Here is a 24,819-nt window from a genome sequence, read left to right as displayed (position 1 = left end):
TTTGAGACACAAATAGTCAATGTCCGCCTTTACTTTGTCACCCACATCAGTCTTCTAGCTATGATAAGACCTTGTGAAGGTCTTATCTGCTTGTTAAGACCTTGAGTAGCCACTGCTCTTTGGGTGTTCAGTCCATGGGTAACATTTTCAATTTTCTCTCAAACCCTCTACTCATTTGCAGAACTGTTCTTTAAGTTGTGGTTTCTCAGGCACCTACCTCAGTAGACCCTGTGAACGCAATCTTGTCTATGCCAACGTGAGAAGCTATTGCTGCCCCGGCCGTTGGCCCGTATCCTGGCAAAATATTGATGACTCCTGGTGGAAAGCCAGCCTAACAAAACAGAATTGGAGGAAACGTGGCTTGTGAAAGCTGATGAAGCACATTAAATCAGATATGCTCCAGTAGGCCCCAACTGTAAGGAGGGTGGGAGCCACTCCTGAGGTCGGTTTCTCTTACCTCCTTGATGAGGGCTCCCATGTAGAGCGCGCTGAGTGGTGTTTGTTCTGCTGGTTTAATAACTACTGTATTGCCACAGCACAGAGCTGGAGCAATTTTCCAAGCAAACATCAGCAGGGGGAAGTTCCACTGAAAGGCAAAAACTCAGGGTTGATAGATGGAAAAATATTCCTCCATTACTTTGTTTTCAAGCTGTGACTTCTCAGATTTCTCAGACTGGTCCTCAACATAAATCTTGTCCCACCACAGAGTATAGATGTTTGGATTTTTTAATTACTTCATTAAGAAGAGAACAGGATTGACCTTGAAAATCTCCCCTATTCTCTCTCTGGTCAGCAAATTACTATTTTCCAGCTACCCACAAAAAGAAATCTTATCGTAAAAAGGGAGTCTTTGTTTTGTTTCAGCTTTTCATTGTTGTCATTTTATATGTTTTTAAAATTAGCTTTTGGTTCCAGTAAGTTCTTGTGTATGAAAACTTTTTCTTGCATTTGTGATTTTTTTATACCAGGGTTTCAGGCTGGTATAAAAGCTCTTCAGAGAGGAAGACCTAGAAGTCAGCGTATATTTCACGGCAGTACCTTTTTCTTTACCTACGTGTATTGTCACAAAACACACAATTACAAAAAATAAAGTGCATCTACTGATGAAGATGCAAAAATCTTAGTTTGTCTCCTGGCCACTGCATAATAAACTAATGGAGATTAAAAAATATATGTGTGTATCTGAGATTGGGGCCTAAGATGGTTTACACCAATTTTATTTTTTTTTTTTTTTTTTTTTTTTTTTTAATTTTATTTTATTTTTAAACTTTACATAACTGTATTAGATTTGCCAATTTTAAAAAGGATATTAAGCTCGTACTGTTATAAGTGCAGGCATGAGCCTCAGTACTATCAGGTGTCATTGATAATTTCATTAAGAAAGAAAACAGAAATCCTGGTGCCCTGGCTCCAGCCCCTGACCACAATGTGTTTCTGCCTGAAGCATCTCAGCTGCCATCCTTGAAGGATTCTCACTGGCCCTGGCAAGCTTGCAAAAATATACAAGTGTCTTGCCTTCACCAAACACCCAATTTCTTTCCCCCTTAGTTGTTTATAAACTTGGGAGTACACAGTGATGTTTTAATTCCATCTACAGTATATAAATCTTGGGAGCGCAGTAATTGAGCCGAGCTGGCTGACAAGCAGCTCTTGTCCTGTCAGTGAAAGCTGCAGCTAACTGAGTCTGGGGAAGGCAGGAAAAGCAGGTTTGAGTTCCTGCAATTAAGGTGACAGACCTCAACCCGGCTCTGATCTGAGTGGGATTTCCCTGGGTGGTTTAGGGGCAGAAGAACTTAAACCAAATCTCTCATCTTCTCCTTTCATTCTCGAATAAATTTCACAGTAACCCAGAGTTTGTGGACCTTTAAAATAATTTATTAATATGTCCCCCAAATCTTTGGCTCCCAAAGCTGAATATTATCTTGAGTTATTCTCCTATATTTTGAGAAAACTTCTTGTCTGTACTTTAAGAATTTAAATTGAGGCTCCCCTGAAATCCTTGCCAGAATGATTAGCTAGACTCTCCTGCTGGAAGACTCGATGATGTTTTGTATAGTGCCAAGGCTATGTATGAGGCAGAGAGGGGAAAAAAAGACAATGTTTAATGTTCCAATCCAAACACTAAGCACTACATCCATTTCCCTGTACAAGACACACAACAGCACGGCATGGTTTCAATTATGACTGTGACGTTAATTGTACTGCTGTGTCTTCTGCAGGGTCTTCTATCTAGATTCTTGTGAAAAGAAACAGTGGGAAAGAATGGGATTAAAAGACCATACAAAACAATATGCCTGGAAAAATGGTGAGTCACAGTTCTAAAAAATAAACAAGCAAATATAACAAAGCATTAATTTTCCATAAGCTGAATGGACATCCATAACTGAAGGCAGGTTATTAATACACTGGGCTTTGCTTTGCTTATTTTAATCATGAGAATTCCATAACTTGAGAATTCAACTCCTGGTAACGAAGCTGAAACCCTATTAACCTGTTCAAATAAGCATTTGCAGGGAGGCTGTTAAAGATATGTCAACAACATGAACTCAGTTTTTTTCCCCCAGTAATGGAAAACACACATTGCTGAAGTCCATGTTTTATGTATCTTTAAGAGAACTGGCTCAAACGAAAATAAATACGGGGCGTGAGGAGATACACTCACCGGGATGATCTGTCCACATACACCAATGGGTTCATGTCTTGTAAAGGTAAAATAATCTCCATCTGAAAGAAACAAGCACAGTAACTGCCACAGAGTTCAGATGAGAAGAGCTGCAGAGGGAGAACACAAGTGGCAGCAAAAAGCAGAAACAAAGTTGAAAACACTTTTTTGTCATGGTTCCCACTCCACTGTGTATTAAAGCTAGTAGAAGCTATCACTTGGCAAAGGGTTTCTCCACATCCGGTTCCCAGACACCCAAACAGAGTACTGGTAGAGGGCCTTGAAGGCAAAATAAAGGATGAGTTTATCACACCAGATGCTGTCCTGGGGGTGGGCGGTGGGGAAGGGACAGAGCGGGGAGTGGCTGGAAACTGGAAAATATTAAATATTATATTAACTATCAAAATGATACTTATATATGGAATAGTTACTTGAGTTAAAAACTGAGGTTCCTCAAAATTTTAAATAGCTTTCTGAAAATATTAAAAAAAAAAAAGAAACTAAGTAAAATGCTATTGGGTAAATTTAAAATGCCAGGCAACTGGAAAAGGCGAGATTTAAAAGTAAGATCTGTTTTATAACTCAGTCTTGGTGTCCAAATGCACTTCTGGGCACTGGGGGAACCCAGGCATGTCTAGGCCTATTTCAAGAAGGCAAGAGTCCACTTCAAAGAAGATTTCATCAATAACCCAAAGCCTTCACCTTCAAACCAGCCATGAAAATGAGGATGATTTAATGACCTTGTTTTCCCTATAGGAGCAAGTGGCAGTTGGAACAAATACCCAGGAAACCCAAACCAAATTCTTCTTTAGGAAAGTACTATTATGTTTATCTGAATTATTTTAAGTGGCTAAAGGAAAAAACCAAAGAATGCCTGTTTTTAGCATAAAGCTTTTCATTTTTGGTATTGGGTCTTCCCTGCACCCCACCCCCATTGTCAACTCTTTGGCCACTTCACTGACACTTGTTTTCTCTCTCAAAAGATGTTCACTGGGGAAAGTGGAGACCCTCTGTTAATACTCAGGAAGAGCATTACTATTAGAGATGTGGACAAAAGTGGGGACAGGAGGAGATGTTAATTCTTCCCAGAATTAACAGCTATCTGTTGCTGGCACATCTTTTCAAAGAACTTCCCCCCCCCCCCCCACATACATTAGCATCCTTTTATCCTCTCTCTTTTTCAAAAGAATACAAATGGGACTATATTATACACAGGCTTCTACACTTTGGTTTTTCCCACTTTTTTTCATATAAATCTAACACACTTTTTAAGCTGCTGAATGTTTTGCCACTGGCTCAATAAATAATGGTACTGCTATAAACTGTCCTGAGGGACTAAAGAGACCGCTTTCAGTGCAAGCTATTACAAATAATGCTGTAACACTATTTTATATATCTCTGCATATTGGTGAAATTTCACAGTCAGAATGTACATGCATTTCACATTTTGATAAATAGTGCCAAATCACCCTTCAGAAAAATTATTCAGTTTATAATTCCAACATGTTTTTTTCCTCCCTATCCTTTAACACTGGGGTTTTTCAAACATTTAAATTTTGATCAACCTGAAAGAAAATGACAACTTGTTTTGATTTGTGCTTGATGATATATGGATTGAATATGTTTTCATGTTTAATAGCCATTAAAATTTTTTTCTTCAGGTTTATATCCTCTCCCATTTTTCTACCGGTTTATTCTTCTTTTTCCGTCATTTAGAGAACTCTGTATATATTAAGGACATTAGGCCTTTGTCATGTGTATACGCAAAGTTTTCCCCTAGTCTGCTACTTGTCTCCTAATTTTGTTTGATGTATATACTTTAAATTCAAGACTTTAGGAAGTAGGTAAACTCAGTAACTGTAGGAAAGAAATTATTTTAGAATGTATCTCCACTAAAACAACAAAAAATAGCTCAAATATGGAAGCCATCCACAGGAGGACAATAACAAGTCTAAGTAATATTTAAAAAATCAAGTTAACTATCTCAGCTTTGTATGCAGACAATTCAAGAATTTTCATAGATATCTTTATTTCCAATAGTGCCAGTTACCACCTTTCTTCAATTTATAAATCTCTGAAAAAGTTTTTTTTTCCTATTAATACTTTTCACATTTTTTCCTTTAGAAGATATAAATGTTTGTTTCTTCTTCCTGGGAAGATTTTTCATAGGGAGAAAAAAAAAATGATCAAGAGGCTAAAGAGTATCATTTGCAAGGAAATTCTCCCCAAATAAATGCTGTAATATGGGTAAGGTGATGGATTCAAGTATTAATCACAGACTATAGAAAGAGAGTGTAATGTCAATATGGAGTGCAAAAGGGCTAAGAAAAAAACCTGGAATATGAACTGAAGAGCAACACAGGTGTTTATTTTAGCAGCACTAGAATGGTTCAGAAGAATTCACAGGGCACTTGCACAAGCGCAGCATGGTAATTCATAAAGCATTTCCCTCTCTCCATTCTAAATGCTAAAGAATTTAGTTGTACTACGTATATAATTCTGAAAGTTACTGAAGAAACTAAAGAGAAGAAAAAAAAATGTAGGGCAATCTTTAAAAGCTGACCTCAAAAGGAAACGAACTTAACTCCATAACTATATCCAAAGGGAAACTGAGTTATGCAGAATAAGAACTTTCCTGGATGAATGTTCACAGAATCAAAATTTAGCTAAAGCTGGCACAAGGAAAGAAACTGAAGATTCTTCTAAGTTCCTCTAAACAGTAAATAAATAAAGGGTATTTTGGTGCTTGAGCTCTTCCCAAAAGAGCACTGAATGAGAGAGATAAGGGTCCCAGACCTGTGAGTTCAGTCTGTATTCTAGGATGGTTGGTGGAAGAGGATTCTGAACACCCTTAGTCTGAGCAGGATACTTGGCACATGAGAACTACACCTCCTACATGTAACCCCTGACCAGGGCTGGAGGCACACCAGAGGTCCCACACAACTAGTATGACACAGCTCTGACTCTCACCAGCTTCTAGACCAGGGTTCCCCAAAGGCCAATCACGTAAGAGCCACCTTCCTGAAATCCAAAACAGAGGGGATATGCATACATATAGGTGGTTCACTTTGCTGTACAGCAGAAACTAATAAAACATTGTAAAAATACTACATTCCAATACAAATTTTCAAATTGCAAAAAAAGAGCCATCTTAATTTTTACTATATCCAAGTATCACCTACCCTATTACTTTTAATATCTTAAATTAACTCATCTTTTAAAAGCTATCTGATAGCCTCACCTTCAGGAAAATCTAAGAAATAAAAGATTTCATGAGCTAGCAATATTTTCTTCTAATATTCTTCAAGCCTAATAATTAAAATAAACATGGATTCAGTTCAGTTCAGTCACTCAGTCATCTCCGATTCTTTGCGACCCCATGGACTGCAGCTCACCAGGCCTCCCTGTCCATCACCAACTCCCAAAGTTTATCCAAACTCATGTCCATTGAGTCGGTGATGCCATCCAACCATTTCATCCTCTGTCGTCCCCTTCTCCTCCTGCCTTCAATCTTTCCAGGCACCAGGGTCTTTTCAAATAAGTCAGTTCTTTGCATCAAGTGGCCAAAGTAGTGGAGTTTCAGCTTCAACATCAGTCCTTCCAATGAACACTCAGGACTGATCTTCTTTAGGATGGACTGGTTTGATCTCCTTGCAGTCCAAGGGACTCTCAAGAGTCTTCTCCAACACCACAGTTCAAAAATATCAATTCTTTGGCACTTAGCTTTCTTTATGGTCCAACTCTCACATCCATACGTGACTACTGGAAAAACCATAGCCTTGACTAGACTGACCTTTGTTGGCAAAGTAATGTCTCTGCTTTTGAATATGCTGTCTAGGTTGGTCCTTCCAAGGAGTAAGAGTCTTTTAATTTCATGGCTTCAGTCACCATCTGCAGTGATTTTGGAGCCCAGAAAAATAAAGTCAGCCACTGTTTCCACTGTTTCTCCATCTATTTGCCATGAAGTGATGGGACTGGATACCATGATCTTAGTTTTCTGAATGTTGAGTTTTAAGCCACCTTTTTCACTCTCCTCTTTGACTTTCATCAAGAGGCTCTTTAGTTCTTCTTCACTTTCTGCCATAAAGGTGATGTCATCTGCATATCTGAGGTTATTGATGTATCTGCCAGCAACCTTGAGTCCAGCTGTGCTTCATCCAGTCCAGCGTTTCTCATGATGTACTCTGCATATAAATTAAATAAGCAGGGTGACAATATACAGCTTTGATGTACTCATTTTCCTATTTGGAACTAGTCTGTTGTTCCATGTCCAGTTCTAACTCTTGCTTCCTACATGCGCACAGATTTCTCAAGAGGCAAGTCAGGTGGTCTGGTATTCCCATCTCTTTCAGAATTTTCCACAGTTTATTGTGATCCACACAGTCAAAGGCTTTGGCATAGTCAATAAAGCAGAAATAGATGTTTTTCTGGAACTCTCTTGCTTTTTCAATGATCCAGTGGATGTTGGCAATTTGATCTCTGGTTCCTCTACCTTTTTTAAAACCAGCTTGAACATCTGGAAATTCACGGTTCATGTATTGCTGAAAACTGGCTTGGAGAATTTTGAGCATTACTTTGCTAGGGTGTAAGATGAGTACAATTGTGCAGTAGTTTGGGCATTCTTTGGCATTGCCTTTCTTAGGGATTGGAATGAAAACTGACCTTTTCCAGTCCTGTGGCCACTGCTGAGTTTCCCAAATTTGCTAGCATATTGAGTGCAGCACTTTCACAGCATCATCTTTCAGGATTTAAACTAGCTCAACTGGAATTCCATCACCTCCACTAACTTTGTTTGTAGTGATGCTTCCTAAGGCCCACTTGGCTTCACATTCCACATTCCTGGCTCTAGGTGAGTGATCACACCATCATGATTATCTGGGTCATGAAGATCTTTTTTGTATAGTTCTTCTGTGTATTCTTGCCACCTCTTCTTAATATTTTCTGCTTCTGTTATGTCCATACCATTTCTGGCCTTTATTGAGCCCTTCTTTGCATGAAACGTTCCCTTGGAATCTCTAATTTTCTTGATGAGATCTCTAGTCTTTCCCATTCTATTGTTTTCTTCTATTTCTTTTTTTTTATTTTATTTTTTAACTTTACAAAATTGTATTGGTTTTGCCATATATCAACATGAACCCGCCACAGGTATACACGTGTTCCCCATCCTGAACCCTCCTCCCTCCTCCCTCCCCGTACCATCCCTCTGGGTCGTCCCAGTGCACCAGCCCCAAGCATCCAGTATTGTGCATCGAACCTGGACTGGTGACTTGTTTCATATATGATATACATGTTTCAATGCCATTCTCCCAAATCATTCCACCCTCTCCCTCTCCCAAAGAGTCCAAAAGACTGTTCTATACATCAGTGTCTCTTTTGGTGTCTCGTATACAGGGTTATTGTTACCATCTTTCTAAATTCCATATATATGCGTTAGTATACTGTATTGGTGTTTTTCTTTCTGGCTTACTTCACTCTGTATAATAGGCTCCAGTTTCATCTACCTCATTAGAACTGATTCAAATGTATTCTTTTTAATGGCTGGGGGCAGGAGGAGAAGGGGACGACAGAGGATGAGATGGCTGGATAGCATCACTGACTCAATGGACGTGAGTCTCAGTGAACTCCAGGAGTTGGTGAGGGACAGGGAGGCCTGGCGTGCTGCAATTCATGGGGTCACAAAGGGTCCGACATGACTGAGCGACTGATCTGATCTGATCTAATACAGGAATATATCTACCTAAAGAAACTAAGGATCTATATATAGAAAACTATAAAACACTGGTGAAAGAAATCAAAGAGGACACTAATAGATGGAGAAATATACCATGTTCATGGATTGGAAGAATCAATATAGTGAAAATGAGTATACTACCCAAAGCAATTTATAGATTCAATGCAATCCCTATCAAGCTACCAACAGTATTCTTCACAGAGCTAGAACAAATAATTTCACAATTTGTATGGAAATACAAAAAACCTCAAATAGCCAAAGCGATCTTGAGAAAGAAGAATGGAACTGCAAGAATCAACCTACCTGACTTCAGGCTCTACTACAAAGCCACAGTCATCAAGACATTATGGTACTGGCACAAAGACAGAAATATAGATCAATGGAACAAAATAGAAAGCCCAGAGATAAATCCACACACTTATGGACACCTTATCTTTGACAAAGGAGGCAAGAATATACAATGGATTAAAAACAATCTCTTTAACAAGTGGTGCTGGGAAAACTGGTCAACCACTTGTAAAAGAATGAAACTAGAACACTTTCTAACACCATACACAAAAATAAACTCAAAATGGATGAAAGATCTAAACCTAAGAACAGAAACTATAAAACTAGAGGAGAACATAGACAAAACACTCTCTGACATACATCACAGCAGGATCCTCTATGACCCACCTCCCAGAATATTGGAAATAAAAGCAAAAATAAACAAATGGGACCTAATTAAACTTAAAAGCTTCTGCACAACAAAGGAAACTATAAGCAAGGTGAAAAGACAGTCTTCTATTTCTTTGCATTGATCATTTAGGAAGGCTTTCTTATCTCTCCTTGCTATTCTCTGGAACTCTGCATGCAGATGGGTATATCTTTTCTTCTTTGCCTTTCTTTCACCTCTCTTTCCTCAGCTACCTGTAAGGCCTCCCGAGACAACTATTTTGCCTTTTGCATTTATTATAAGATATTAAATACAGTTCCTTGTGCTATACAGTAGGTCCTTGCTGTTTATTTGTTTTATATATAGTATTCTGCATCTGTTAATCCAAAATCCCAAATTTATCCCTCTCTTACCTTCTCACTTTAGTAACTGTAAGTTTGTTTTCCATGTCTGTGAGTCTATTCTGTAAATAAGTTCATTTTTATCATCTTTTAAAGATTCTACATATTAATGATACCATATGATAATTATCCTTGTCTAACTTAATACTCTTAGTATGATAATTTCTAGGTCCATCCACGTTAGTGCAAATGACATTATTTCATTCTTTATATGGCTGAATAATAATACTCCATTATGTGTATACATACACACACACACTCACATCTTCTTTATCCACTCATCCATCAAGGGATATTTAGGTTGCTTCCATGTCTTGCCTATTGTAAATAGTGCTGCTATGAACACTGGGTGCATGATTTTTGAGTTAAGAGTTTTCTCCAGATATATGCCCAGGAGTGGACTTGCTGGATCATATGACAACTCTATTTTTAGTTTTTTGTGGAACCTCCATACTGTTCTCATCTGGTTGCACCAATTTATATTCCCACCAATAGTGTAGGAGGGTTCCCTTTTCTCTACACTCTCTCCAGGATTTACTGTTTATAGACTTTTTGATGATAGCCAATCTGACCAGGGTGAGGTGATACCTCATTGTGGTTCTGATTTTCATCGTGCCACAAAATATGCCACATTGAGCTTCTCAAATTTCAATGTGTACACAAAGCATCTGGAGTTATTAAAATGCAGATTCTGAACCTGTAAATCTAGGGTGGAACCCAAGAGTCTGCATTTCTACGAGCTCTCAGGTTATACCAATGCTTCTGATCCACAGACCACACTCCAAGTACCCGGGTTCAGAGGAACCAAGTGGATAAAGGGAAGTCCCCAGGTATTGTGATGATCTACAGTTGTTGACTTCATTTCTATTTACTTTTGGCCTCTCTGATAACTACTAATTTGCCTGAAAGGAATCTGAAGTGTAGAAGAATCTAAGCAATGTTTTTAACACTTTTAAATTACAATAATACAAACAAAAACATATATAACTTTTACAAAATATTTTCATATTCTTGCCTCATTTAATGCTCAAAACAATGTATGGAAAAATTAAGGCAAGTATTATTATTTGAAATTTACAAGTAGTGAAAATATGCCACAGAGAGGTTAAGTCTAAAGTAGTATCACTGGTTAAGTTGTGGCTCCTGAACTTGAAACTGGGTGATCAGACTTCAAGTTCACTTCCCTTAGAAACATACCAAAGGCTCTTCTGTGAATAAGGTTTGGATTTGGGTGGATATCACAAACCACAGAATCAGAGTGTAATGTCAAGGAATGCAGATGGGGGAAAAAAGGGTGAAGATGATTCTTCAAGGATGTGGTGTGTGGAGAGAGAACTCACATAGACTCCTGTATCTCAAGCTATAAAGGGAATGCTACAGAGCACAGGCTTCCTCTCGGGTTGGGGAGTCTAAGGCTGAGTGCCTCTCTGCATCTGGGATAAGTGGACTCCAGTGGGCGGCAGTGTTACTTCTCCCTCCTTCTCATCTGTACCTAAGACGAAGTATGAGTACTCCTCTCTGCCTAGAAGAAAAATCACAGCCCATTTCCCATCTTTTATGTTAATATGTTCAGTCACTCAGTCCTGTCTGACTCTTTGTGACTCCATGGACCATAGCCCGCTAGGTTTCTCTATCCATGGCATTTCCCAGGCAAGAATACTGGAGAGGGTTGCCATTTCCTCCTTCAGGAGATCTTTCCAACCCAGAGATCGAACCCACATCTCCTGCATTGGCAGGCAGATTTTTTTTTTTTTTTTAACCACTGAGCCACCCGGGAAGCCCAAAGTGAAAGGGTTAGTTGCTCAGTCATGTCCTCATGGACATGAACTATATAGCCTCATGGACTACAGCCTGTCAAACTCCTCTGTCCATGGAATTCTCCAGGCAAGAATATTGGAGTATATAGCCATTCCCTTCTCCAGGGAATCTTCTTGACCCAGGATTAGAACCTGGGTCTCCTGCTTTGCAGGGAGATTCTTTACCATCTGAAACACCTTGAGTCTTTTTGCTGTAACACTATTTAAATACAGTAAGATGATTAAAAAGATTGTTTCCTCTATTTGTTGTTTCCTCATTTCTCTAGCTTTGCACTATAAAGCACATCAGCTTGACAGAGGAAAAATTCTCCATCCAAACTCAGATACTCCACTTTAGGCTACAATCATCTTAGGTCTTCTTACAAAATATAAGGCATTACAGAGAGCTCAGACTCAGAAAGAACGGACTGCGTTTGATGAAAATAACAAATAAATGTTCTGAATACCATATTCCAAGCCAGGAAGTTAGCACACAACCATGGTGGAGAAAACTAAAAAAGAGATGAGACACCAAGATGGAAATACTAAATCTCGTGTTTAGAACTTTTTAGCTCTTAGCCTCTTTTCCATTTCATTCAAGAAAGTAAAAACTACTGTTCTTAGAAGGAGTTTAAGACACACCCAGAGACAACTTTTCTGATGTGTTTTTACACATCAGTGTTATATACCTTGATGAAGAATTACAATTAAAAGCTTTATCATGAATTTAGTTGAACTATCGATCAAATTTTAGCGAGCATGTATAGATTAGGCCATTTCTTAGTTTACAGTTAAACTAAGAAGAGTCTTTGTCCCTAGAGATGAGTAACAGAAAAACTTCTTCCATATCTGTGAATGTTAAGCCACTGTTCTGTGTTATTTAATGGACATGAGTTTGAGTGAGCTCTGGGAGTTGGATAGACAGGGAAGCCTGGCATGCTGCAGACCATGGGGTCACCAAGGGTCAGACATGACGAAGTGACTGAACTGACTGACAGCAAGTTACACAGGAAAGATAGAAATTACTTAATTAGAACAACTATGTGGATTATTCCTTCAGGATAAATATTACTCCTTAAAGCAGATTTTACAGCTGCTTAAAAAAAATTAACAAAATTATTATTCTCATAAGAATATTGGGCATTGACACACTCTATACATAAACTAGAATATGATTAGGTAATATGTATGGTAAATAAAATCAGAAGAATCTGAAATGTGCCAGAAATTGAGGAGAAATTTATTAAATATGGACCTCAAGAAGTGGCTCCCAACTACAATACTAAGAGCATTTCAAGAACTGCTACAATTTTTATATATCTGCTAACTCTAAAAATTAGTTTATTTAATAGCATCAAAATCGGTTAAATAATTCAATGAATGGATGGCCATCTTCCGATCTCTAATTTGTGTACGGAATTACCTTTCAAGGAACTAGCAATGACCTTTTGGTGACCCCAGTAATGAACAATTAGACCAACTACACTGAACTAGTTCATTATGTCCTCTAGCAGATTCCTACGTATTCTGAGACTGAGCAGATCTCACTGGACATTTCACAGCTGTAATGATAAACTCCATAGATACCTATACAGACACTGGAGATTCTACAATAATATACAGTGAAGATGACACTATTTCCCTCAGGTGTCAAGTGGTAGCATCTCAGAAGTTTAACTACATGCTCCTGAGTCAAATATGAACATATTTTAGCTCTACCACTACACATTATATGATCTTGGGGAAAAAGCTACTTTACTTCTCTGGACCTTAGTTTCTTTGAAAAATGAGGAGGATGGCCTTAGGGATCCCTGAGTTTTCTTCAACCTGCCTCTCAAAGAGGTTACATGTGAAGCAGACTCCATGATCTGTCACCACCAATTCAGGTAACTCTACCTGCTCTGGGTTTCCCTGATAGCTCAGCTGGTAAAGAATCTGCCTGAAATGCAGGAGACACTGGGTAGGGAAGATCCACTGGAGAAGGTATAGGCTACCCACTCCAGTATTCTTGGGCTTCCCCTGTGCCTCAGCTGGTAAAGAATCTGTCTGCAACTGGAGACCTGGGTTCAATCTCTGGGCTGGGAAGATCCCCTGGAGAAGGGAAAGGCTACCCACTCCAGTATTCTGGCCTGGAGAATTCCATGGGGTCACAAAGAGTCAGACACTTTGTTTCTTTCTATCTGTATACTGGGTGCTGCTTAGGTGAGTAGAGCAAACAGCTCCTCATTCTCATTGATTGAACAAGATCTCACCATATGAGTTCTCCGTTGACATTAAATCAGATTGAGCTGTTGAAGGCAGAACCTTAGGATTCAAGACAATTTCTGCACATTTTTAGCCTATCCTTTAACTTAACAGGTAAAACTGAAAGAAGGTGAACTGGATAAATAATTACAGGTGGCCTGTGTAGCTTTTTAACCTTTTGATATCATAATGTATCGTAAACTCATTTTTATGTCAGAATTTAGCTAAAGTATGAACTACATTTTCTCTGCTTGCATATCACAAAACAACACTGTTACAGAGAAAAATCATAAGTAATGTAAACCAAAACCTCGACTTCTCCCTCAGTGAACTAAAGATAATCTTTGTTCCTTCCTCCAGCACTAAGATTTTGTGGCCATGGGAGGAGCAGAGAATTTTGGCACAGGTTAAAAATGATCAAAATGGAGATAAAACTACTTCCCCTGGAGGGCTGCTATGAGATTAGAGATACTATTATAGGCACTAGGAAAGTGTACAATAAATCATAATAATGATTATTATTTATCATCATAATTAGCAGATGTTATAGCAGAAGGGTCAAAGCATAGGATTTATGGTCAGAAAGAATGGTTCCATTGAGTACCATGGCCAGAAATTATAGATAATATTGTAAAGACAAGAACATTAAGACCATTGTGAGTCAAACTAATACTGCATGATTCTGTGAAAACATCCAACTGTGGGCCTTGGTTGGGATGTAACAGAGAGGGATGAGGGAATCTCTCAGTTCAGAGGGCGAAATGGCTGTCCAGTGGAGGCTCAGCAGTGGTCATGCTGTAACCCTTTTCTCCTCCTCCCAGATATTCTAGAGGGAGGCTGCCCTTCCGGGGGAGGGGGGATTAAGTACTTACTTGTTCTCTGCAACTGATTATCCATTATGTCATCAAAATCTCTTTCTAAACCAATTTTGATCAAGACACTTATTTACTTAAAATAATTCAGTGACTCACCATTACTGTGGGAAAAAGCTTGCAGCAGCTTCCCCAGGCCCAGGGCCCCACTGTCTGCTAAAACTGGCCACACTAGCACACACCACTCTGCTCCCTCTATGCTCTGCAGACTGCTAGCACTGCCGGTGGTTGCCCTGGCTACATCTTCACATACCAGCCCTTGCACAGGTATCAACTGTGTATCTCACTTCGTTCTCCAGGAAGCCTTAATGCTGAGTGATATGCCTTTCCTACAGAGTACCCACTTAACTTTGTATGTCCATATGTGAACAAGCCACTCTATATTGCACTCGGCTGTCTACCTGCTTGTTTTCCTTACTATTCTATGGGCATCTTACTTGTTTACCTTTGTAACCCCAGTGTTTAACACAGGTGGTTAAAAAAATCTGTTGAATGAACGTATGAATGAGGGGATGCCTAAGAGACTGAGGCTGATGCATGGTAGAAGAGGTAAAGGAAGAGCCCGTCCCATTATGAGGCAGAGTGCCCAGCCTTCCTAAATGGGAAGGAGTCCAAGAGACAACAGCATAATTCTTCCCACTCTTTCTGGGTCTTATCCTTCAGTGTCAGGGGTACTAAGTTGGATGAACCATGAAGTATCAATGTAACAAAGCAGTCATATATTTAAAAAAAAAACTTTCAGATTTATTTTTATGACTGCTTTCTACCCTTGTATTTCCTCTAGGAACAATGGTTAATGTTAATCTAAAAATCTGCAGAGGATTCAAGACTTCACCAGGTTGACTGGCCTCTTCCTTTTCCCACTCCGCTGACAGGTCTCTACCAGAGGGTCTACAATGGCTTACGCAGAGAGAGACCTGGGTTTGAATCTCAGGCCTGCCACTTACTCACATGTGACCTTGTTCAAGACACTAAACCCTTGTTGTCTCATTTCCTTACCTGCAAAATGTGTACAATACCTTTAAAAAACTGACTTGTTTCACAGGATCATACAGAATCTCACAGATCCTATATGCAAAAGACCTTTTACATGCTCAAACATAAAGTACATTATTTCTTTACACTTATCATTTCAAACAAAATTAGGCTGTTTCACAGGAAAATGTGACTCAGTAGTAAAGAATCTGCCCGCAATGCAGGAGCCGCAGGAGACCTGGGTTCAATCCCTGGGTTGGGAAGATTCCCTGGAGGAGGAAATGACAACCCACTCCAGCACTCTTGCCTGGAGAATCCCATGGACAGAGAAGCCTAGCAGGCTACAGTCCACAGGGTCATGAAGAGTTGGACACGACTGAAGAGACTTGGCACATGGAAACATATATAACACAATAAAGACAGAGATTTCATTGAAAAAAGCCAAGAATACAGAGACAAAAATCAAGCTGATACTAAATTATAAAGTTACACATGACAGTAAAGCACAGATGGACTGATTGAACAAATGTGAGAATAAATAAGTGAACAATAATGACCCTCCCTTTCCCTGGTCTTCTACTATGACCCCCTGGTTTAGCCAACCAGATGCCCTAAGCATTGAACTAGTCAAAGGGGTTGTGAGATGAACACTTAGTAGCCTATAGGCATGCCAAAATGTATCCAAAACTGGAACAGAAAGGAAAGTGGCCAAGTTCATGTCTGTCTTCATCCTTCCTTCACCTGCCTGAGGCACCACAGTGAAATATCTTATGTCCCAGACCCACAGCTTCTCAGGACCTCTGCCTAACAACCTGAATCCCTGGAGAGTTCTTCATCCTAGTATCCCTCTAAATGCACGTTAGGGGAAATCAGGGAAACAAAAATTACTTAGCATTTTACAGAATTCCTCCTCTTTTTTCCTTCACAGGCTGGACACCAGTTTATGAGTAAAGGTGGGAGAGACTACTGTGAATGCCTTTTCTAAGCCCTGTACTTCTAACTCACAATCTCTAAAGAGCATCAGATGAAAACAGTGAGGCTTATAAACCAACTACCTCTATTGCCAGATAAAATTATAGTACAGTATCAAATATGATCAAAAATTCCAACAAATCTTTATCTAATCAATCAAGGACTTCTCTCCTAAGGAGGCAAAAGAAAACCAAGACATTGTTAGGCCAAGTAGGTATTTATGTATACATACAGCCTTCGATCTCCATATATCATTTGAAAAGATGTTGAAATATCTGAAACAGTAAAATGGCAGGTGGGGTGGGATGCAAAAAAAACTGGAGCCTTTGATCCTGATAATTTCCTTTCTGCATTGAAACAGCACAGGTCAGCCTGAAAAGGCTGACGCATGTCCTGTCCTTGACAAGGGTTTTAATTCCCAGGCCCTCCCACAGGTATGCACATACCAAACTGTGACTCTGTCTCACTTAGGCCATTCTTCAATCCTACATATCCTACAAAGAACAGTGGTCCGTAATATCCGAGAGCCAGGACTAAACTAAGATTCTGGCATTCCTTTAACTTCTCCATCCTTCTGAGTCTGAACTTGGGAAATTTCTGAATGGCAGGGAAGAGTCTCTATAACCAGAAACCCATTTTCTAAAACCAGCATTCCACATGTCACCATCATTCATGGAGATAATTTTAAAATAGTCCTTTGAAGTCTTGTCTCTTCTTTGTCACTGTGACTGCTCACTACTGGAGGCAGAGAACTAGCAGCACAGCCATCGCCTGGCAGCTGGTGAGGAACACAGGTTCTCAGACCTCATCCTAGACCTGCACTTGAAGACGATTCCAGGTAATACATATGCACATTCAGGTTTGAGAGGCACTGCTCTAAGCCAGCTACCCTATCAGCCATCAGTTTCCTTTTCTGGGAAACCAATCCTCCTCCACTGAGGAAGGCCCACACTGGTACTCTAAGGTCCCCAGCATCACTCTCTACTCTCCCCAGTGTGCACATGGAAAGCTGGATCTTCTCCAAAAAACACACGTAGAGCACCTGGCACACTGCTTAGCCCATCCAGGAGCCACTCAAACACACGTATTTTCTTTCTGTATACCTATTCACCACTGCCAATATCCTCATCTCTCTTCCAGTTGGCCCCTTTCCTGTCATGATCTTTCTTCCTCCCAGTTTCTAAAACAGATTCTCTAGTGAAGTGATTCGCCAGGCTCTAACGCCAAAGTTTTGGCTCTACAGTTTATTTACTGGGTGAATCAGGAAGACAATTTAACATTTCTAGGCCTCAGTTTTTTCCTCTGGTAATAACAGTGTCTACCCCTTGGGGCTGCCGTGAAAGCACTTTATTTCATATTACTACAGCACAGTACTCACGCTTGGGCTTCCCAGGGGGCACTAGTGGTCAAGCCTGACAATGCAGGAGATGTAAGAGATGCAGGTTTGATCCCTGGGTCAGAAAGATCCCCTGGAGAAGGAAATGGCAACCCCCTCCAGTATTCTTGCCTGGAGGATCCCTATGGACAGAGAAGCCTGGCGGGCTTGTGTTCATGCTCAGACCGAGACCTTTCCACTGACTTAGTTTGGATGCCTTCCCACTGCTTTAAGGGCCACAGCACTGATAGGCCAAGCCACCTGGCTTAGCACCTAATTGCAACTCTCCTGTAGAGATCTTTGTTTTGTCTTACTGGTTTTGTCTCCAAAACTGGATCTTAAAAGACAATGTGTCAGGATGGTGGTTGTTTTTACAGATGGTAAAAGTAGTTCATGGTCTTTATAGGAAATACAGAAAATATAGAGAAATATGAAAAAGAAATAATAAACAATCCATAATCTCACCACTCAGAGAAAACAACTGTTAACATTTTAGAGGATTTCCTTCTAAACAAGAAAATCTTAGGTTTCAGGAGACCAAGGGCCAAGTCTTAATCTTCTCAGAGTTTTCCCTGGCTTTCCCACACCCAATGCTTGTCCCGCCCCCAGCACCTAAGCTAGCACAGTGCAAGGAACTCTGCAGCAGACACACGCTTGTTCCTTAGCTGACTGATGTATGGATGTGGCTTTCTCTGCACCTATGTATGGACTGGCTACATACTGAAATAGGGATACTGTCAGAAGCAGTGACAAAATCTGTTTTGTTCTTTGTTCAGTTCAAGCTGCTGCAGAAGTGTGCTCAGATCTGTACTCCACGTGACTGCTGTCTGTGTTTGGTGGTGACAGTGTGTTTCTGCTGAGGTCTCATGTTTCCCTTTTCAACGTACTCAGGTCTCACATACCTACAGGAATGGTCATCCCGTGAATTTTATCAGCCCAGCCTGCATAATACCGAAGGGTTTTGATGACTCCTTGCAAATCGACATAAAATGCTTGCAGGAACGGTTTGCCACCATTGAGGGATTCCATGGTCTGTGGGAAAAGAAACAGAGAGAACTTCCCAGTGATACACTAAGTGATTGCCGGAGCAAACAAAGAAAGGAATGGAAAAAATACAAATGAATCTGAATAATGACGCATACCTGGTCAACTCTGATTTCCCAAATGAAAAGATTTTAGTATTGCTTGTCGAGTTTAGTTTCCAGTAAAAGCCACCATGAGTACGTATGTGCGCGTTCTTGTGCTTGGGTATGTGCTTCCAGTAACCACTATTCCAATACATAAACACTACTGGTGATAAAGAAAGTGTTCTGCTTGTCAACCAGCTTCTGTTATATTAATGATCAGAGCTGCGTGGGGATTTTTCAGAGTCTACATCAGTAATCTGAATCCATAAAGAGGAGCAGGGACATGGGCTTTTATGCACTTGATGAGAATATAAAACGTTCTCCACAGCTGCCAAGACCCCTGCTGAGAAATGGAATGGCCACGGTGCACAGCGAGTTTATTTATTACCACCAAATAAACAAGATCTCCTCTAGGGAAGCTCATACTGTAACAACATGAGGGCTGGTTTTCTGTAAATATTTAGCTTAACAACCATTATCTATTAAGAGTGAAGTACTTGGTCCATTTAATAAAAATAGAGTTAGAGTTATTAAGCAGTTTTAGATTATAAATGTTATTATTTTAATGACACATTCCTAAATAGGATAAGTCTGTAATGTAAAGAATTTAAGAAGAATTCACTGGAATGAGAAGAGTATTTTGACTTGAGAAATAGTAGGGGTTTTTACATATTTAACAAATAATATAAACAAAAACATATGTTTGCAATCTCATGTCCTCTTCCTCAAGGACATTTTACAATATATACTAGCACTAAAATTATCTGAGTACTAACAAAACTAAAATTGAAATACTTTCCATTCAATGACATAAAAATAGTATTTACAGTGTAATTTATTCACATACTATGTGTATAAGATGGAACTCATTTTAAAATATTATGTGACCTATTCACTGTATATTAGCAAAACAAGGTATTTCCCAGTTCTTTTTAGAATATTTATAGGTCTGTGAGATGAGCATTATATTCTCCACACAGAGGGCATAGAGCCAAGGTCTAGACTACACAGACTAAAGAAGAGCCATTCATCAGATTCTAGGCCACCTACGTAGTCCATCCCTATGAGCTGTTGATCACCTGAGAGTTGACAGCCCTGGGTTTATTCTCAATTGTGTTTACCTGGATGCAATATTAACTTCAGTATTCTGGTCAGGAGCTTCCCTATATTCAAGAGGCTGCTGCTGCTGCTGCTGCTAAGTTGCTTCAGTCGTGTCCGACTCTGTGTAACCCCATAGACAGCAGCCCATCGGAATCCCCCATCCCTGGGACTCTCCAGGCAAGAACACTGGAGTGGGTTGCCATTTCCTTCTCCAGTGCATGAAAGTGAAAAGTGAAAATGAAGTCGCTCAGTCGTGTCTGACTCTTAGCGACCCCATGGACTGTAGCCTTCTAGGCTCCTCCACCCATGGGATTTTCCAGGCAAGAGTACTGGAGTGGGGTGCCATTGCCTTCTCCATTCAAGAGGCTACCTCTTAATAAAATTCATTCGTCACATGGCTTAGGAGTGTTTAAAAGTAGGACTCTCATTTAAGTGTGATGAGAAAAAAGGACTTGACCACAGTGAGACATGTCAGAGAAAGGATGGCATTTGAATGTTATGACATGAAAAGATAACTGCAAAAATGATCTACATCTTCATCTAGTAAGTACTGCTAAGCTAATGTTATGAATACTGTATGGATTTAACTGAAATAGATACTTACAGCCATCAATGTGCCCCCATCACACTATTTATGTGCCAAGAACTATACTCGGATTACAACATAAGGAAGTAAAACACACTTTTTACTCTCAAAGAAATCAAAATCCAGTAAAAAGACAGCATACAGACCAGCATTCCCCCAAGGTACGCCAAAGAATTCTGTTTTGTACGAGCTTGACAGGTTAGTCAGAAAATTGGTGTTGAGGCTCCAACAGGGTTGAAACACACTGAGTAGGGCTTGTCAGTCTTTAATATGCCAAGTGTCTTATGAATCTCCATGAAACACCTTTTCCCAATATGTAGAAACATCTCATTGGAAACAGCATTCCTTGAAGTACCAAACCAGAAAATGCTTTTATGGACAAATATGTGTTATGCACAGCAGGAGTTCCAAACCATCTCCATAAAGCATCCACTTTTGTTTCCACACTAGAAACAGATCCATGAGGGGGATGGAAGAAGGGAGCGTGATGGTAGAAGTGACAATGCTGAAGGGACTGATGCTCCCCTCCCCCAAAGGAAACCCAACAGTGATGTGACTTTCCAAGCAGAGGGGAGACCGCAGTATTCATGGCCTTAATGCACTGACTCGACACCGATGCCCTCAATATTAAATGATCAACTATGGGTCATGCAGGTGGAGACTACAGGAATTCCAAAATGGTTCCAGTGTCCAAAAGAGTTTGTATTCTCAAAGAAACTGACTTCTATTTTTAAAACAGCATCAACAACAACAAACCACTAGGAAAGGAATGTCCCTTATGTGAGACAATGATCGTTGTAGCAAAAGAAAGTTGCTGTCTCCTGTCTCTCCTTTCTATTAATTCTATAAAGTGACAAAAGAACAAAGGGAGCAGAGCTATATGAGAGGTCTGCATCACACCTTCTGCTTCTGAAGGATTCTCTTTGGTCAAGAGGGGCTCACACTGGAGAGGCAAAACTCTTCTGAATGCCAACAGAGTGGTTTGGCTTCCTGCAGGAAACATGGTCACTTTCCCATGCTGGACTGTTTCTGTTCTTTTTGTTGAGGGTGGGAGGAAGAGGGACAAGGAAAGCAGCAAGGTCCGTACCAGTCATGGGAAGCTATGGTTTTGTTCTTCAAAAGAAAAGACACTCAGCTGGTCCCCAAAAGCCAAACCTCTCCCCTTTTTCATGAGTTATTATGTACTCCTTCACTTGTTCCCCAGATCTGTGTCATATCATGCTTTCAGAAAGACTGAGGAATTTAAATTTCAATGGATGGTAAGTTTGGTGGTAAAGATGATGTTTGGTGGTAAAGATGTTTTCTTAGGTTACTTACTGCAAGGACTGCCCTGTCTCGTTCCACCAAGTCTGCAAGCTTATCCAACAGACGGCCTCTTTCTGAAGCATCCATCCTTCTCCACACTGAACCCAGAGAGAAAGCCAGGCGGGCTGCCTGCACTGCTTTGTCTATGTCTGCCTGTTAGAGAGGAAGAGAGAGAATGATACAATAAAGGAATAAACATTTGCTTTCACACACACGCAAAAAAAAAAAAAAAAAGGTGATAAATGAACATTAGTGGTGATGTCTGGAGAGCATAAGTTTAGTGTTTTGCTGTCTGAAGGTAGTTATTTCATAGCAATTTTTCTTCTCAGATGAACATACCTTGTCTGCTTCTTGAACTTCACACACCTGTTCTCCTGTGGCTGGATTATAGACAGGGAACACTCTCCCACTCTCTGAATTCTGCCACTCGTTGTTAATAAAAATCTAAGGGAATAGACAACAGAATGGACTCCATGAGACAAGTGACAGAAAGTCAGTCAATGGTGCTGTACTATACAAAAGTACTATAGTAATAATACTTGGTCTGCCAGTATTCTTGGGCTTCCCTGGTGACTCAGACGGTAAAGAATCCACCTGCAATGTGGGAGACCTGGGTTCAGTCCCTGGGTTACCTGCAGGGTTCAATCCCTGGAGGAGGGCATGGTAACCCACTCCAGTATTCTTGCCTGGAGAATCCCCATGGACAGAGGAGCCTGGCAGGCTACAGTCCATGGGGTTGCAGAGTTGGACACGACAGTAACTAAGCATAGCACAGCATACTTGCTGGTATATAACTAAAGTACAGAATTTGAAGAGTTACAAGAAAACCTTGATCATTATGCAGTCTAGCCTTACCCTCAATTCAGAAATTTCCTTTGTGGTATTTTTACCTTAATGTCATCCAAAGATTAAATATAATGCTTACCTTTAGTGAATCTGTCGATTACTGAGACAGTCAAACAAAGAAGGAAGGAGAGTCTCACCTACATACAGAGCATATACTGAGGCTAAGAAAGTATTTATTATAGTCCAGGCTCTGGCCAATACCCCAAAAGGGTAAATCGTGGATCAAACTGACAGTCATCCAGCCTAAGCTACTAGTTTCTCTGTCAGAGGCCTTAAGTGAGTTCACAAGGAAACCTGAATGGTGCTGGAACAAATATTTGCCTAATTTATAGTCAGAACCAGAACACAGCAATGACTCTGACCAAACCAACTGGTGAGTTGAACAACTTACGTGTGTAAACCCCAGTTAGATCTCTTTCCTTTTGCTGGGCAGGCAAAGGGAAAAGGCCTGTAACCTTCCAATTGGTCTCTCCAGGATTTTTCTTAAGAGCCTTGGTTTCTTTATATAGGAAATGAAGGCTATCTTAAAATGGCAAAGAGACTAATGGTTTAAGAAATTATGCAAGTCAATTTCTAAGGAGATTTGTAAGAGATGAGTTAAAGGAGGAGGGAAAATATGGGCAAAAACATTAAATTTTTATTGACATTCCTAAGAAAAAATCCAAACTAATATTTTGGACTATGAAAGCTCAAAGAATACATAAAGATGTTTTGCTTCATAAAATTTATGGCACAACAACAAACATTTCTGAACTTATGAACCATTTAGTAGCCAGTCAATTTAGAACAAACACAATGATAAGCTGATTTGCTACTGCCTGGCATTTTAATAATTACAGATGAAGCTAAGTGAGTGTATATCTAAAATTTTAAATATTAAGTTCTAGATTATGTCAGATCTTTGCTTTTTCCTTGATTTGATAAAACAATGAGCCTGTGTTGAAGGAGTCTTCTTTTACTGAAGGCTTTTTAAGATAAAAGGCGGGAAAAAATGCCTTAAGCCTATAAACGCACTTAATACAAATGTATTGAGCACAAACACAATGACTTTGTAACAAATTTCAAGTTTTTACTATGAATGTGTAAACATGCGTAATACGCTGTATTCATTTGTATAATGTATTTAATAAATGCAAGGTATTTCTAGACACAGGAGAGGCAAGGATGATTAACAGTTCCAGTCTTTCAGGGTCAACAGTCCCTAGTAGTTTATTAAATACTTACAACAACTCTAATGGCAGGATTTTATTATTTCAACTAAAGATGAAAACATTAAGAGAGGTTAATAGTCAGAAAAAGCAGGTCATCTCTGGGGCTCTGATTCAGTCTGCTGCTCTTCCCACTATACCCTGGTTTCCAGACTTGCTCAGACCAAAGAAACACAACTATTTAATAGTTATAAGACTCTTTTCACTCCATTTAACAAATTTCCTAACATTTTACAGCTCATCGAATCTGTATACCCCTTTGAAATGCAGTATGATCTTAAAGGTAACAAAAGAAAAACATTTATTAGAGGTTAGTTTCATTAAACATTCACTTCTAGGCCTTATCAGGTTTAAGGGAGAATGGAATGGGTCGTGCCAATACTCTTTTTATTCACTATTTGACTAAAACTTCTTAAATCTTGAAATATCATCAGATCCAATTACAGTTTTTAAGCTTTACTAAACAGTTCTAAAGGTATGTGGTGGTGGTGGTTTAGTCGCTCAGTCATGTCTGACTGCATGGACTGTAGCCCGCCAGGCTGCTCTGTCCATGGAATTCTCCAGGCAAGAATACTGGAGTGGGTTGGCATTTCCTCCTCCAGGGGATCTTCCTGACCCAGGGATCAAACCTGGGTCTCCTGCATTGCAGACATATTCTTTACTGACTGAGTCACCAGGAATGTATGTAAAGATTGATATTCCATGACCTTTTATTGTTTCTTAGAGGTCTACCAAAGATCATACAGAAAAACTACTTATTTTTTAATAGAAAAAAATTCATCCTCTTACTGTTATTTAAGCCCACGGATCATTTTCCCAGTATAAAATATAGTATGGGATCTTTTTAAAAAAATTAATTAATTCATTTTAATTGGAAGCTAGTTACCCTACAATATTGTGGTGGTTTTTGCCATACATTGACATGAATCAGTCACGGGGGTACATGTGTTCCCCCGTCCCAAA

The 24,819-nt window shown here is 39.7% G+C and overlaps 1 protein-coding gene across 1 annotated transcript in view; it reads right to left on the bottom strand.

Annotated features, from left to right (window-relative positions):
* Positions 1-24,819, bottom strand: part of ALDH1A2 (aldehyde dehydrogenase 1 family member A2) — a 119,842-nt gene that overhangs the window by 42,768 nt on the left and 52,255 nt on the right. Inside the window, exons 2-7 of the mRNA XM_055537828.1 lie at positions 22,142-22,246; positions 21,815-21,955; positions 18,586-18,715; positions 2,663-2,724; positions 458-586; positions 218-331 (exon numbers count right to left, since the gene is read on the bottom strand). Of these exons, the coding sequence (XP_055393803.1) occupies positions 218-331; positions 458-586; positions 2,663-2,724; positions 18,586-18,715; positions 21,815-21,955; positions 22,142-22,246 (681 nt within the window). The remainder of the gene's footprint in view (positions 1-217; positions 332-457; positions 587-2,662; positions 2,725-18,585; positions 18,716-21,814; positions 21,956-22,141; positions 22,247-24,819) is intronic.

Source organism: Bubalus kerabau, chromosome 10 (assembly GCF_029407905.1).
Source record: "Bubalus kerabau isolate K-KA32 ecotype Philippines breed swamp buffalo chromosome 10, PCC_UOA_SB_1v2, whole genome shotgun sequence".
Lineage (NCBI taxonomy): Eukaryota > Metazoa > Chordata > Mammalia > Artiodactyla > Bovidae > Bubalus > Bubalus kerabau.
Note: the sequence above shows the minus strand (reverse complement) of the source record. Positions and strands in the feature narration are given on the sequence as shown.